Genomic DNA, 16,910 nt, shown 5'->3' on the forward strand with positions numbered 1-16,910 from the left:
CCGCCCAGCCGCTGCTAATTGGGCAGTTCAACCAGACCCCTCCCTTGCCCCGAGTGACAGGCCACAGAGACACGTTTGGCTGATCTGCCCACCTGGGACTTGGGCTGCGCGCACAGCCAGTTCTGGGGGAAGGCGAACCCCATGATGTCCGCTCCGCGGTTCCCCTGTGTCCTTCTCCTGCATCTGGAAGTCCAGACTCAGGTTCCCTGCAGATTGCTCCGTTCACGGAATGTGGACGAGAAAATACGGGTCATAGCGCTTTGTTGATGGAAATAAAATTAAATGAATAAACACATTTATTTAAGCCAAACTGAAGACCATAGCGCTTAAGACAGCCTCTCAGATCTCAGAGGAATTGCTCAGAAGCACGGTTTTTTGCACAGATTCCTCTCTTGTCAGAACATAATACATCAAACAAGTCAGGGCAACATTCTTACAAGATTTCAAAAAGCAAATAGTCTTATCATTGAAGGAGGACCAGCATTGATGCCTCAGGAAGGGAGGCAGCTAATCTTCATTTAAAAAAAAAAAAAAATATTGTTGTATTTTTATTTTTGTGCTAGGTCTTCCTTGGAGTTTGCAGGTTTTCTCTAGTTGCCGCGAGTGAAGTCTACTCTCGAGTTGCAGTTCGAGGGCTTCTCATTGCAGTGGCATCTCTTGTTTAGTGTGGGTTCTAGGGCACTCTGGCTTATTAATTATGGCCCCTGGGCTTAGTTGCCCCTGGGCATGCCGGATCTTCCCAGACAGGGGACTGAACCTGTGTCCTCTGCATTACAAGGCAGAGTCTTAACCACTGGACCACCAGGGAAGCCCCTAATCTTTATTTTTAAAACACATTTTACTTTTGGTCAGTGGGTGCTTTAATAATTTAAAGTAGATGGACAATGCATGTTCAATAGGCCACAAACAGATTGTTGTAGCATAAAATTCGACATAAATCGGGCTTCCCTGATGGCTCAGATGGTAAAGAATCCACCTGCAAAACCGGAGATCAGAGTTCGATCCCTAGAGCAGGGAAAGGCTACCCAATCCAGAATTCCAGAGGCAGAAGCCTGGTGGACTATAGTCCACGGGGTCGCAGGGAGTTGGACAGGACTGAGCAATTAACACTTTCATTTTCGACTTGAATCAGGTATGCATCAGAATGACTTCCCCAGACCTCAATAGGTGAAAATCTGTTTCATCAATTTGGCGACCTTCAGTGTCAGGACACGGCGTGGACTAAGGTCACCATTCCTGAGTCCAGCTTAGCAACATAGGGTGAGAGACGGGTGCCACAGAACATAAGAAAACACAAAGACAGAATAGAAGGAAAGATGGGAGTGGGGAACTCAAGACTTTGAGGATCAAGAGCCCCGACATTCAATGCCGCGTCACTTTTTTCGAACTTCTTGGTTTGCAGAAAGTATCTGTTTTTTTAAGATAACATAAGTTTCGCACGTTCCCAGTCAGGTCCCCAGTTAATGTTTTTCTTTTGAACTTCGATGTTATTTTCTGTACAAAGGCCACCATATGGCTGGGAGCAAAGATCCCCGCAGGAACATCAGAGAAACAATCAGTGCGTGTGCAAGCAGCTTTCTGACTTGCGCTGACCGGGCATTGCTAAGTCCGCACTCCTCTCTCTCCATCTGCTCAAGCAGGTCACTCTGACCCCAGCCAATCAGCCCATGTACTCTGGTTATTTTTTATTGCTGTTTCCTGTTATTTTTTCTCATGGTTTTTCGAAGACATCTGGAGAATGTTTCCCACATTTCCCCCTTTTTGTTTTTGTAACAGTAGTTAGGCTGACTGGGCCACTTCTTTCTTCATTAATTTTCTGAGGGCTTTTCTTGTGCATCTGAAGACTAAACACAAGATTATTTAAAAGCAGCAAAAATATATGAGTGCCTATAAGCCCTCCACCTATGCGTTTTATCCAGTCCAAAGGATTCAGTGCTTTTAGTCCATCAGCTATACCTTGTAAGGTTTTGGTTTGGGGTTACAGCTTAAAGATGCATGTTGCATGCCAATAATTTTGGCTTGTAATTGCTGTATGTCCAATGTAAGGTTATCAACCTTGTGTCACTGAGATATCACAATCCTCAGGTGTGTGTGTTATACTGCAGGGAAATTCATATCATATCAGTGTTTAGTCAGTCTCTGTAAATTTTGAAATGTGAACAGCTGCACTTCCTTTTTAAGATTGTATAGCAATGGATGTACAGCTATGCCATGTACAAAAAGCCACTGACTTTCACTCTTAAGAGGGTAACCGTTACAAAATGTGAATTGTATATTCATTTAAAAACAAATGATAAGACCAGTGTAGCCTTGGTAACCCTACCTCCTGGTCACCACTAAAATATATTCTGTCTGGGAATTCCCTGGTAGTATGAGTAGGGGACTTCCCAGGTGGCACTAGTGGTAAAAAACCCACCTGCCAATGCAGGAGACATGAGAGATGTAGGTTTGATTCCTGGGTCAGGAAGATCCTCTGGAGGAGGGCATGGCAACCCACTCCAGTATTCTTGCCTGGAGAATCCCATGGTCAGAGCAACCTGGTGGGCCACAGTCCATGTGGTTGCAAAGAGTCAGACATGACTGAGCGACTATCACTTTCACTTTCACGTAGATTCCTTTTCCCGCTTTGTTTTTTTAAAAACTGAATCGTTGGCATTTTGTTATACAAAGTTGTTTCAGGTATTCTGGATAATAAAACCTTGTCACATACATGATTCAAAAATGGGTTGTCTCATTCTGTAGGGTGTCTTTTCATTCTCTTGATAGTGTCCTTTGATGCACAAAACATTTTAATTTTCATGGAGTCCAATTTATCTATTTTGTCTTGTGTTGTTAGTGCCTTCGGTGCCAGGCATCAGGGCATGACGTGCCTGCCCACACACAGTGCTCTCTTCTTGCCTCTGCTGTTCTTACCCCCACCTCACTCTCCTCTAGAAACATTGGCATCTCCCTGTCCCTCAAGTACCCAAGGCCCATTCCCGCCTTAGGAGCTGCATTACTCTGCTTGGGCCACCCAAAAAAGCACTGGAGACAGCAGGGCTGAAATCAACAATAATTTATTTTCTCAGGGTTTGGGAGGCTGGACCTACCCGAAGAAGTTGTCAGCAGGGCTGGATCTTCTGGAGGCTCTGAGGAGGAACCTGTTCCAGGCATGTCTCCAGGTTTCTGGAGACTGCCGACAACCCTTTGCATGCCTTGGCTTGTAGAGAGATCACACCAGGGACTTCCCTGGTGGTGCAGTGTATAAGAATCCGCCTGCCAATGCAGGGGACATGGGTTCGATCCTTGGTCTGGGAAGATCCCACATGCCTTGGAGTAACTAAGCCAGAGTGCCACAGCTACTGAGCCCATGCTCTAGAGCCTGAGAGCTGTAACTACTGAGACCATGTGCTGCAACTACTGAGGCCCATGTACCTAGAGCCTGTGGTCCTAAAGTGTGTTCTCCAGAACAGTAAAAGCCACTGCAATGAGAAGCCCAAGCACCACAATGAAGAGCAGACCCAGCTCACCTCAACCGGAGAAAGCCTGTGCAAAAAGCAACAAAGATCCAGTGCTGCCAAAAATAAATAAATAAATAAAAGGAAGATCACATCAACCTCTGCTCTGATTTTACACGGTTAAGACATGTCTGTCTCCTGGGCAGGTGTCTGTGTCCCAATACACATCACTGGATTACAACGTACTCCAATCCCTATGGCCACACCCTGATTACATCTGCACAGACCTTATTTCCAAATCAGGTTTGAGAAAAGGAATATTTCCCACCATATCAGTAAACAAGGATGTCAGTCATCAGTGATTACAGCCCACCTATGAGAGCCACTGAACCTGAAGTAAATCAGGAAGAAGAGTATCTGCCATCTATCAGCCATCAGACTGCATCCACTCCCCACGGTGAGCCCTGAGGAACTCAGGATGTGAAAACACAGGATACTGGCCCCAGGTAGCTGAGATGCATATCAAAGGAATGATTTCAGTGAGCCCAGACTTTTGCATCTTCCCGTACATAGAAGAGTGCTAAATTTCTTAACTTGGGATATTTTATTTTCTTCAATTAACAGTCAGTTTTTGATGTTCTGACTACCTGCCCTTTGTTGCAATACTTCTATATAACCTGGCTCCTCCTCCCACTTCCTTGGAGCAGTTCTCTCAGGCTAACTTGAGATGCTGCCTCCAGGGCTTAAGTCCCTAAAATTCCCTCTGGGTAAAACATAACTCACAACTTTTAGGTTGTGAATATCTTTTAAATTGACAGGTTGTATGAGAGATTCCAGGTGGACATGAAATTGGTGGTGATGAGGGGGGAGAGGAGACATTACTGAATTCAGTATATATGCATACATGCAGGGGTTAATAGTCAGCCACTGTTGCTCTGGCTAAGCCATGAGAAAATCACCATGGGAAAAGAATAAAAGCAAGATACAACAATTAAGTATAATCCAAACAAAAGTACATCGGGTTGATTAGTCGGAGTCATCATGCCCTGCTAAGCTAAGGAAAAACAGGGTGGACCTTGGAATGCTGGGTCAGCGCAAGTTCAGAACGCTGCTTATGCACACACCAAGATGTTTTCCCAAACATATGTGGGTCTATGACCTCCAGCTGAGTGAAACCCCTTGTACAAAAAAATAACAAAGGTAGTTCAAAGTAATCAATAAAATGGGAGATGTGACCAGGGACACAGGAGGCTGATTTTATCATAGCACAACAGATATTTCCTGCTTGCCAAAACACTAAATAAAAGGGATGTGGCTCTGAGGAATAAGGCTCTTGATCCTAGAGGTTGAGTCCCCCACTCCCATCTTCAAAACTTTAATTCTGTCTCTAGTTTCTTTTTTCCAAATTGTGTCAACCACTTTTGATCCCTATCTGCTGTGCTGGCCACAGTACATACATGTCCTTGTATATAGTTTAATAATCTATTTAGGTATAACTGCCAGTGTTAGCTGAAATAGTTTACTCTTCTGCTATAATATTCACTGGAGAGACTGAATGAATGAATGAGTGAAATCTTCTCCATATCCCTCTCATCCCCTCATGTGTGCATGCTGAGTTGCTCAGTCATGTCCAACTCTTTGTGACCCCACAGATTGTAGCCCACCAGGTTCCTCTGTCCATGGGATTCTCCAGGCAAGAATACTGGAGTGGGTTGCCATTTCCTTCTCCAGGGGATCTTCCTGACTCAGGGATCGAACTCTGCATTGCAGGCAGATTCTTTACTGTCTGAGCCACCAGGGACGTCCTCTAACCCCATCACTGTGCTACATTTCTTGGTACAATTGTAAAAGGTCAATGAAACCAATAGGTAGATATGTTTGTGCTGGATTGTTTTTTTTTCATTGTGTATGTGACCGGGAGGTATATTTCCCAGAATCCCCGTCTCTATGATTTCAGGCTAGAATTCACTAACAGCCTAACTTGTATGATGTTTGGAAGGTACTAGTGAGGGAAGGGAGGGATTCCCTGGTGTCTCAGATGGTAAAGCGTCTGCCCACAATGTGGGAGACCCGGGTTCGATCCCTGGGTCGGGAAGATCCCCTGGAGAAGGAAATGGCAACCCACTCCAGTATTCTTGCCTAGAAAATCCCACGGATGGGGGAGCCTGGTGGGCTACAGTCCATGGGGTCGCAAAGAGTCGGACATGACTGAGTAACTTCATGGAGGTCATGGAGTGAGTGAAGAAACCAATTACTCTCAGGGTCTGGAGCCATCACACACAGACGGGCCAGTGCAGAGAGGCTTGTTGGGCAACCAGTGAGGAGCTTGAGAGCCTCACTGGTCAGTCAATCAAGCAAGTCCTCAAACCAAACACCCATTTTTTCTCTTCCATTTTCTAAGGGTCCTGACTCCAATTAAGCCTTTATTTCCCACAATCATAATCTGGTGCTAGATATTGAATGTCCCTCCTACGCCATGCACTCTAGGCTCAAACAAGCAATTATGCCTCTGACGAATACAGATGTTTGCCCATGGGTCCTTGTATGCTCTGCTCCCCTGTGGCTCAAGTGAGATAGCTGCCTTGGTGCTCCCCGAGTGACACCCCTGTCTTGTTGCACAGTGATTATGTCACTAGGCCCTGAGTACAGTAAGCTTTTCCTGGGCCTTCCAGGATCCCCTTCTTGTGGCCACACATGGCCAGCCCCTAAAAGCACACAAGACAGGTACAGATTCACAGCCTCCAAACAAGCAGGTACAGATTCACAGCCTCCAAATAAGCATTCAGTAGGTACCCCTCTGACACTTTAAATCAGATTATTTAAAAAAAATTATTTATTTGGCTGTGTCAAGTCTTAGTTCAGCACACAGGATCTTTAATTGTGACATGTGGGATCTAGTTACCTGACTAGGGATCAAACCCAGGCCCCCTGCATTGGGAGCTCAGAATCTCAGCCACTGGCCCACCAGAGAAGTTCCTGAACTTGAATTTTCAATGCACATTGTTTTAAATCACATCCTGGGTGATCACATATAAAGCAATGGGAAATCACATATAAAAATGGACTAATTAAACATTATGGGCTAATCATTTAGAGAGCAGACCCCTGTAAGAGAAAATGCCACAAACTGCTACATGTATTCACAGGAGCTTATCTCAGTCTTGGAAGTATTGAGGAACAAGAAATGCAGGGTCATTACAGCCTCTCATGATGCAACTAGGGAAGCAGGTTTCCTGCATCTGTGGCTGCCATATTACATCTGCAATGGGTAGAGGTAGGAAACGTTCACTGTTAGAAGAACAAGATGTTTCCCACAGAAATCATGTAATTAGGAGAATCCTTGGACATGAAGAGGGTCACAGGATATGAGAAAATCACTGAGGGATCTTCGGAAGCCTGAAGAAGTGGCCTGATGGACCTCAAAGAGCCACAGGAACATGCAGGGAATTGTGTGAACTTGAAAACCAAAGAGGACCCACGATGAGGGGCCTTGTCCACACTTCTGAGCAGAGTCCACACTGCTGCCCAGCAGGTAACTAACATCAAACATATGTCTGACTGGGGCTGTTCCACACAGGCAGAGCCAGAAGTGAGAAAGCAGTGCTGGAGCTCAGGCCACCAGGCTGCCCTGCAGCTCTGTCTCCTGATGGTACAGAAGAGCTGAGAATCATGGTTTCCTCACTCCAGCGCCAGACTTCATGCATCTTCCTCTTCTCAAAAATTTTAACTCAGAATCACTAACAGAAGGACTCTGGATATAGTTTCCCACCTTACCCAAGATGACAACACAGTCCAGTAGAATCATCTAGACAGCAGCTTTCATCTCCATGTCAACAAGTCATTCTTCTTAACTCAGTGTTTTGTGTCCAATTTCTAACCAAGGTCAAGGACAATGAGCAGAGGCCAAATTACAAACATTACCAGGCAAGACAGAAGGTCCTTTAAGACCTTCCACAATTACTAATTACTGTGAAGAATACAGATATGGTATCCACTGTCTACAAAGAAACATAGAAGACACATCTTTCAGTATAAAGGTTCTGCTGCTGCTGCTGCTGCTAAGTTGCTTCAGTCGTGTCCGACTCTGTGTGACCCCATAGACGGCAGCCCACCAGGCTCCCCCGTCCCTGGGATTCTCCAGGCAAGAACACTGAAGTGGGCTGCCATTTCCTTCTCCAGTGCATGAAAGTGAAAAGTGAAAGTGAATTTGCTCAGTCTTGTCTGACTCCTAGCAACCCAATGGACTGCAGCCCACCAGGCTCCTCCATCCGTGGGATTTTCCAGGCAAGAGTATTGGAGTGGGGTGCCATTGCCTTCTCCCCTAGGAAAGTAAATACTGAGTCAGAAAATTCTTGTCAGAAAATCTGAGTCAGAAAATCTCTAACAGTGGACCAGGAAATACTTTTCAACAATACAGACCTCACATCATGATCGCATACTGGGAATATAAAACAAAGAAAGAATCAAAAACTTTTCGCCTAAACATACCAAGTTGCACACATGCGCACACACACAAAAAATGAAAATTGAAAACAACTTACACCCCTAGGTTCAAAAGACTTTGTAGGGACTTCCCTGGTGGTCTGATGGTTAAGGGTCCTGCTGACAATGCAGGGGACATGGGTTCATTTCTTGGTCTGGGAAGATCCTACATGCCTCGGGGCAACTAAGCCTGTGCATCACAACTACTGAGCCCACGCTCGGCAACGAGAGAGTAGCCCCCACTCAGCACAACCAGAGAAATCCCTCTCACAGCAATGAAGACCCAAAACAGTAATAAATAAATAAATAAAAATTTTAAAGACATTGTAACAGGAATTCTCTGGCAGTCCAATGGTTAGGATCCTGCACTTTCACTGCAGAGGCATGGATACCATACTTAGTTAGAAAACTAAGATTCCCCCAAGCCAAGAGACATAGTCCTCCCACCCAAAAGACATTATAACAGAAATGAGATAAACTTTATATGACTGCATGATGATGTAAAATCAAAGGTAATGAAATATAATTAGTACAGATGAAGGAGACAGTGTGATAGTTACCTTAAGTGTTCAGATTAGCAACATGAACTAGAAATGAATACCCTGGGATCCCTATCGAAGATGAGGCACTTAGGAAGGGAAAACCATATTTATATCCATTAAGAGATTTCTGTCATGCCCTGAGTTTTTGTGTATGAAATAAGTGAAGACCTGAAGGTTTTCCCACAGTGTCCCATTCACAAGGTTCTGCTCCAGGGCGCTGCTCACATTCCAAGTCTGAAGTGAAAGTGAAATCTCTCCCAGAGGCCTGGTGTTCAGCGTTGCTCCCCGGTGTGTGTCCTCATATGTCCTCGCAGGTTTGTGGGGTACCAAAAGGCTTTCCCACACTGCTGACATGCGTAAGGCTTCTCCTCACTGTGCATTCGCACATGCTTCCTTAAGGAGGAGGGCCAACGGAAAGCCTTCTGACACTGAGTGCATGTGTAGGCTCTCTCCCTGCTGTGTGTCCTCAGGTGTCCGCGAAGGGAGGCTTGGCGCATGAAGGCTTTCCCACAGAATGGACATCCAAAGGGCTTCTCCCCCGTGTGTGTTCTCTCATGTTCCTGGAGGGACATGGAGCAGCTGTAGGCTTTGCCGCATTCTGTGCATTTATAGGGCTTTGCTCCATTGTGCATCTTCACATGCTTTTTAAAATATCTCTGATGCCTGAAGGCTTTCCCGCAGTGCTGGCATTCATAGGGCTTTTCCTGACTGTGTGTTCCTGCATGTTCCCTGAGGGATAAGGAGGAGCTGTAGGCTTTGCCGCATTCTGTGCATTCGTAGGGTTTCATGCCGCTGTGTGTTTTCATGTGTCTTCTGAAGTACTTGGGACAACTGAAGGCTTTTCCACATTTCTTATACATATAAGCTTTGTCACTGGTGTGTATAGTCATGTGTCCAACCAGGGATAAGGAATATCGGAGGGCTTGCTCACATTCCTCACACTCACAGTGTTTTTCTTCAGTGTGAGTTCTCACGTGCCGTGCAAGGTACGAATGATAGGAAAAGGATTTCCCACAAACTTTACACATGTGGGTTTTCTGTCCATGCTGACCTCTCTCATGTCCCTTAAAGGATGAGGGGAAAGTGAGAGCTTTTCCAGATTTCTTACAATCTGAAGACCATTTACTTCCATGACTCTTCACACATCTCTTACATGTTCTCCCAGCATCCTGACATTTATTGGGTTCCTCTACAATGTCTGTTCCCCTAGGAGGGCTTAGGCATGAGACACAGCTGCAGGCTTCCCCACATTCCTCACATGGATAATATCTGTATCCAGGGAGAGATCTCTGCTGATTTTGGAAAGAACAACCCCTGTAGGCTTTTCCACACTTAGTGCATTTACAGGGCTGAATTCCAGGCCAATATCCTTTATGCAGAGTAAGATCTGTAATTTGGTTCAGGGCTTCCAGACAGTGATGACCTTCATTATCTATGCAGAGCTTCTCCACCAAATGATTTCTGTTCAAAATGGGAAGCACAATATTAGAGATGAATGATTATAAGTGATTTCTTCACTAATGATTTATTGATGATTGCTCATTATTATTTTGACTACATACTTGCCATTTTCAATGAATGAGCATATTTTTTATACTCTCTGCATTGTGACAAAGTGCAACAAGTTTAATGCTATGGCTGAGGGCTAAAACAGAGTCAATATTTTCTGTGTTTCTTATATACAGGGTATCTTGATTGTCATTTTGTTTCCAACCTCATTATGATTTAGATACTCAACATCATATTTAGGAAAGTATTTTCTTTTGAAATTTTTCTAAGTACAAATTTGGTTAGCTAGGTTTACACCTTTCCTTTAGTTTCAAGTGAGTCTAACAGGCTGCAGGTATCCCCCTGCCCGCATGGCAGTGCCACTCACCTCCAATCCCTTTCTAGGGTCTGGTGACCTCCGATGTCAAGAAACATCCAGTTTTCTCCAAAAACAGACCAGGAATCATTTCTTGGGAATCTTACTTTTTTCTCTTCACTGCACAGTTCATTCTTCAAAATATCACACTGAGTACTTGATCTGGTTTTAACTTGAAGGCAAGAACAATTGGTAACAATTATAACAATTGGTAGTGTAACTAAATTCTCAGGAGAGAAACAGTGGGATAAAGGAAAGAAAAGAAATCATATGTAGATTACTTTCCATATACAGATTCAAAAATGTAAACAAATTTTATAAGGAAAAATAGACATGGGGACAAAGAAATGACCTTGACTATTTGGAATTTTGGCCATCACCGGAAAAATGAGTCAAAGTGGCAGCTTTGTCCACTAAGAGATATTTCAAAAAGAATGGAGGCTGATGTCTGATCAATATTATCAAAGAAGGAAAGTAGGAAGAAATGGGGCAAAACACACTTTCCCAAATCCTTCCTTTGTACAGGGAGGTACAAAAAGACTTCTTGAGTGGGCAAGGATGGATGAAAACTCCAAGAGGGAAGCCAGGTTAATTATACCCATCACCTTCTCAGAGACCTAGTCATGTTCCTAATGGGTATGTCCAAACATCGCTGCCTGATCCAGAACCTGCTCCTCCCAAGAGGTGAGCTCCCTGGTGATCTCAGGTACAGAGGCCCTGGACATGGTCTGTGTCCATAGACCCAGCAGCCCTTGGGATGTTGGACAGTGTGTGGCTGCCTTCCTGCTAGTGGAGAAAGTTCCTCATGGGGAGGGTGGAGAACAGCAAGCTGTCCATGAGATGGGCCAATTCTCCAGTCCTCATGTCACTGATGATGGGTCAGTGTGGGTTTAACTGCAACAAGACCACCGTGTCAAATGTGTATTGATAAGTGTAAGTTTCACAGGGTGAAAACCATTATGCTTCTCTCACGCCCCAAATTAGGGAACCTTGAGATTCTGCTCAAGAATGACAAAAAGGCAATCAATGCATGAAACTGTTTTCATGGAAAAGCAACCTGATTATAGGTAGGTTCTATAATGGCAGGGGCCATGTCTGCCTTTTTTCCAACATATTCCCATCCCTGTCCCTCGTAAGAAAGGACATTATAAGAAATAACTGTTCCCTAAAGACTTAGTGCAGGGAGGAAGCTGTCCTCACCCACAGAGGCCAGGTTCCTGCAGGTCTCCAGCATCACATCTCTGTAGAGTTTCCTCTGACCAGGGTCCAGCAAGGCCCACTCCTCCAGGGTGAAGTTCACAGCCACATCTTCAAAGACTACTGAGTCCTGAAACAGCCATATATTCTGTGTCAGTGAGGCCCCCCTTTCACCCTTGAGTGTGGGAGGATGGGGAGGCCAACAGGTGGGAACTGGATTCAATTCCTAGGACTCCTGAGCTCACACTCTTGTGGGAAATGACCATACGCCAGCAAATCCAATGCAGGTTCCTCAGTGATGGAAAGTGCTGGACACTGAAGCAAAATATGACAGCAACAGCAGACATGGACTAATGGAGACAGGACTAAAAAGAACTGTTCTTACTGAGATAGTAGATTCTGAAGCATGGTAAAGACTGATAAATGAAACCATCATTCAGATAACATGGAAATTAACATTGGCTTGGTTGAAAGTTATCACTGTCTTGTCACCTTCAAGAACTAGAATCAGAACATCAGTGCTGCTGGATCTGAATAACCATGAACCTGAAGGCAACAGCAACAAGCAGTCTGGTTTGGTCCCCTCATATCCGACAGAGGCAGAGACCCAACCCCTCCTGTGATGAGGTGGACACTGAGGGTATACAGGCCATCCAGGATGCAGGGCTCAGCACATCTGTTGGGTAAGAAAGGGCCTGGTTCCTCAGGAAGCTGTCAAGCCAGCAGGGCCTCTCAGATAAATAACAGAGTGCTTGGAATTCAAGGAAGATGTCTCGCAAACAAGAATTGTTGAAGAATCTGATGGTGATTGAGCCAAAGAGGGAGAATGAAGAACCTAATTATTATATTTAGAGAAATATGGGATTACTCTACATTGATGATATAAAAAGATAACAAGTACAAAATTAAAAAGTAGAGTTTTTTTAAGCAAAAAAAAATATGGGTTCAAGATGTGAAGAAAAAAGAAATCCCACAACATCAGCTACAAAGAAGGCAAAGTTACTTCGACTAGGGTTGCAACTGAGTTTGCTAGTCACATACTTGATGAGAGCACTGTATCAGAAATATATGTGAAGAACGCCCATAACAACAATCCTGGAGAAGGAAATGGCAACCTGCTCCAGTATTCTTGCCTGGGAAATCCCATGAACAGAGGAGCCTGATGGGCTATACAGTCCATGGGGTTGCAAGAGTTGGACATGACTTAGTGACTAAACAACATGACAACAATAAAAAATAAAAGACAAATAAGACAACTCAATAATGGGGCAATAAATGTGAAAAGACAATTCTCCAAAGAAGATATACAAATGGCCAATAACCACACGAAAACATGTTAAACACCATTAGTATTAATCATTGGGAATCCATATACAAAATTGAATTGTGGGGAGACACTTTCCAACCCCTTCTAGGAGGCTAGCATTATGCTGATACCAAAACCAAAAAAAGACATCACACATAAAGTTACAGAGCAGTATCCCATATAAACACAAACAAAAAAATTCCTCAACATAATGTTAGCAATCCAAATCCATAGAGATATAAAAAGGATTCAACACCAGGACCAAGTGGGATTTATTCCAGGAATAAAAAGTTTGGTTCAAAGAAACAAAGCTGCTGGTGCTGCTGCTAAGTCACTTCAGTCGTGTCTGACTCTGTGCGACCCCATAGATGGCAGCCCACCAGGCTCTGCCATCCCTGGGATTCCCCAGGCAAGAACACTGGAATGGATTGCCATTTCCTTCTCCAATGCATGAAAGTGAAAAGTGAAAGTGAAGTCACTCGGTCGTGTCCGACTCTTCGCAACCCCATGGACTGCAGCCTACCAGGCTCCTCCATCCATAGGAAACTGGTATCATATACCTTATTAATAAAGAACAAAAACCACATGATCACCTCAACAGACTCAGAAAAGGTATCTGTGAAAACACATCACCTTTGGGACTTTCCTGGTGGCTCAGGGGTAAAGAATCTGCACGCCAATGCTGGGGACACAGGTTCAATCCCTGGTCCATGAAGATCCCACATGCTGTGAAGCAACTAAGCCAATGGGCAACTACTGAGCCAGCACTCTGGAGCCTACGAGCTGTAGCTACTGAAGGTTGAGTACCTAGAGCCTGTGCTTCACGACGAGAAAAGCCACTGCAATACGAAGCCTGGGCAATGAAGAGCAGCCCCTGCTCGCCGCGACTAGAAAAAGCCCAAGAGCAGCCACAAAGATCCGGCACAACCAAAGGGGAAAAAAAAAAATACTGCTTTGCCAATGCAGGGGGCACAGGTTCGATCCCTAGTTGGGGAACTAAGATCCCACATGCCATGTGGATAGGCAAAAAAAGATTAAAAAAAAAAAGGAATTAGAAATGGCTTCCTTAGTGGTTCAGTGGTAAACAATCCACTTGCCAATGCAGGAGACACTAGTTCGATCCTGTGGAGCAAATAAGCCTGTGTATCACAACAAGAGAAGCCACTGCAATGATAAGCCCACACACAACTAGAGAGTAGCCCCAGCTGGCCATAACTAGACAAAAGTCACAGCAGCAGTGAAGACCCAGCACAGTCAAAAGTAAATAAATAAAATTATTTTTGAAAAAAAAATGCAAAATATCTCATCATAATGCTTTTTAAGAAAGGGAAGAAAAACAACCCCACATCATCTTTTCTTAATAAAAATACTCAGCAAACTCGAAATAGAGGGAATGAAATGCTAAAGGGCATCCAGGAGATGCTGATACCTAACATTTGAACAGACACTCTTCCAAAGAAGAAATATAAATGGTCAATAAGCTCAGGAAAAGGAAAACAAAAAAAAGAAAAAACAAACATTCATGAAAAGATGTTCAACCTGAGTCATCAGGGGAATGCAAAGAAAGTTTTTGGGAATTCAGTCTGATTTGCTTTCAGTACTACAGAGTAAAAATGGCGATCCCACAGATGCCTTAATAGAGGTTTCCTGGATAGAAACGTGGCCCCCGACTCCACCATGGAGGTGCTGGCTTAAAGCACAGTGGGTCAGCCATGCTCACCCATCACCACCGTGTACTGTTTGCATCAGCCAAGGACAGTGCCTGGAGAAGAGTCTGCCCACCATCCTGAACCATCCATAAGCTATATCATTCTTGTGGAAACTCCCAACATGGCCCCATCAAGTAGGAAAAAAGATAAGAAAGAACTTTTAAAAGCCCCAGATTGAGAGCTGGGAGACACACGGAGTCAGCAAGGAGAATCTCCCAGAGGACGGGCTGGGTCAGTGATGTGATGAAGCCTGGTAAAGGGAAAACTAGCTCTTCCTTCTTGCGTGTTTGGGGAAAACTCAGTTTTCCCTCCTGTGTGTTTCTTCCCTCTGTGTCTCTTTACCCTCATGGAGACCACATCACTTCAGAGACTCCCGGTCCCCAGTATGTCGTGGTTTCTCCCCATACCAGGCAATTCTCTGAGACTCCATCTGGGTTTCCTATCCTTGAAACTGGGGTCTGACACGCTCTACCTGGATATGGCATTGGATTCCACAGGTTAAAGGCTCAGTCCCTCAAGACTGCCTCCAACTCCCAGACACACACACACACTTCAGATGCCAGTCTCAGGATCAGACTGTCACCTACGCTTCTTCAAACCTACCGGCTGTAGATCAGTTTCCCATGACCCCTCTCCTGGGGTTCCATTATTTTTTAAAACTTAATTATTTTTGGCTTAATTGGGTCTTAGTTGCTCTGTGGCATGTAGGATTTAATCCCCAGGCCAGGGATCAAACCCACATCCCCTGCATTGGAAGGAGGTTTCTTAACCACTAGACCACCAGGGAAGTCCCAGGTTCCATTATTTTGCTAGAGCAAATTACTCCTTTGTGTAAAATAAACTCCTTTTGAGACACTTACAGACTCCTTCCCGCACCCTGCAATAACACACCTTAATGAAAGTATGGAAGTGCATGATTAGGAATTTTGAAGTTTTCATTTGACCAAGTGTTCACAATTGCCCATTTGTAACCCAAACTTTCCCCTGACTTTTTGGTTACCAGCTCCCCCTGCCCATCCTCAAGAAGCACTGAGATGCAGAATAAAGCTCCCCTTCTCCCCATCTGGGCTGAGAATGCACTGACCCCAGAAATCCCCCAGGCTATCAAACAGCCTTGCTCTCACCCTTCTCAACCAGAACAGAAAAGCCGTTTTCTGTTTCGTCTGAGACCCTGGGACATATGTTGAGATCGGAGTCCTGTCCCTACTCCAAATCTCTGGAATATTAAAACAAGCCCACAGCCCCAAATGGAGTCACTTATGCTGAGTCCCAAGACACCGAGCTGGTTGAACTTAAGAGTTTCAGCCTCTCCCAGAAATGGAATTTGAAAGCAGTCAATCAGGAATTACCGGGTCGGCACAGGGAGACGATCTGCCTGGCAGACCCGCGCCCTCCCTAGGGTAAAGGAACCTGCCACAGACAAAACCCACTTTCGCTGCTTCCTTCGACCCGCTCACTTTTGCCTACAGGAGACTTAACCCGCAGCGCCCTTCAGTGCTGTATGGGAAGCTGCCAGATTCATGAATGGCTGAATAAAACCAGGAAGAGCTTGAAAACTTACTTCGTTGAATTTTGTTTTTTAATGGGAATAAAGCACCTTCCTACCTGGTAGGGCTATGACTGCATCTGTCAGGTCAGGACGAGTTCCCTCACCCTAGCCCCTGACCACTGCCCGGGTCATCCGGTCCTCCCCGGGATCCCCAAGGGGCGCATTCTCAGGCCGAGACTCCCACTCAAGAGGGGACGGGAAGGGACAGGACAACGGGGTCGAGGGGGAAACTTGGGTCGCTATCTAGAGGAGCGGGCGCCGGAACCCGGGCCTGCCTCAGCTCCCAACGGGTCGTAATCAGCCCCAGCTGGTCTCCGGCTCCGGCCAGAGAACTCACCATATCTTCCAGTTCCTGGATCTCCAGAGCATCCTTCCCGGAGCCCGCGAGCCCACGGAAACAGGACACCTGGGGCCGCAACCCACAGTTACGCGGGAGCACTCAGGTCTGAAGCGAGCGACGCCTGCGCGGGATGAGAGGGTGACCGCCGCCGGTCCTGATTGGACGGAGTTCTGGGCCTCCGCCGTCTAATTGGACGGTGTCCCACGCACTCCTCCGCCAGATGCTTCTTATGTACGTAACACCCGCCCCCGCAGCCCTTGATTGACTAGTTCTCCGGGAAGTGGCGATCTTATTGGATGGTACTCCTGACACTCACCCAGGACTCCGAAAGGATAATACTCAGGCAAGATTCCGAGCCCTGATTGGACAGTTGTTCAGACCCTGTTATCCTGACACCTTCCCAGCAGTTCTGGTTATTCTCCTGGGCTTGCCCCCGCCTCCCCTGACTGGACAGTGTTACTGTCCTTCCAGGCTTCAGTGTTTA

General features: G+C 45.4%; 1 protein-coding gene across 1 annotated transcript; it reads right to left on the reverse strand.

The window, feature by feature from the left end:
- Positions 1–322: 322 nt before the first annotated feature.
- On the reverse strand, positions 323–16,559 carry LOC102264531 (zinc finger protein 77). Its single transcript, XM_005888333.2, has 4 exons — positions 16,424–16,559; positions 11,526–11,652; positions 10,338–10,497; positions 323–9,922 (listed from the first exon to the last, which is right to left on the reverse strand). The coding sequence occupies exons 1-4, from the start codon at positions 16,424–16,426 to the stop codon at positions 8,734–8,736; spliced, it is 1,479 nt and encodes a 492-aa protein (XP_005888395.1). The 5' UTR covers positions 16,427–16,559; the 3' UTR covers positions 323–8,733.
- Positions 16,560–16,910: the final 351 nt, after the last annotated feature.

This window comes from Bos mutus, chromosome 7, assembly GCF_027580195.1.
Source record: "Bos mutus isolate GX-2022 chromosome 7, NWIPB_WYAK_1.1, whole genome shotgun sequence".
NCBI lineage: Eukaryota > Metazoa > Chordata > Mammalia > Artiodactyla > Bovidae > Bos > Bos mutus.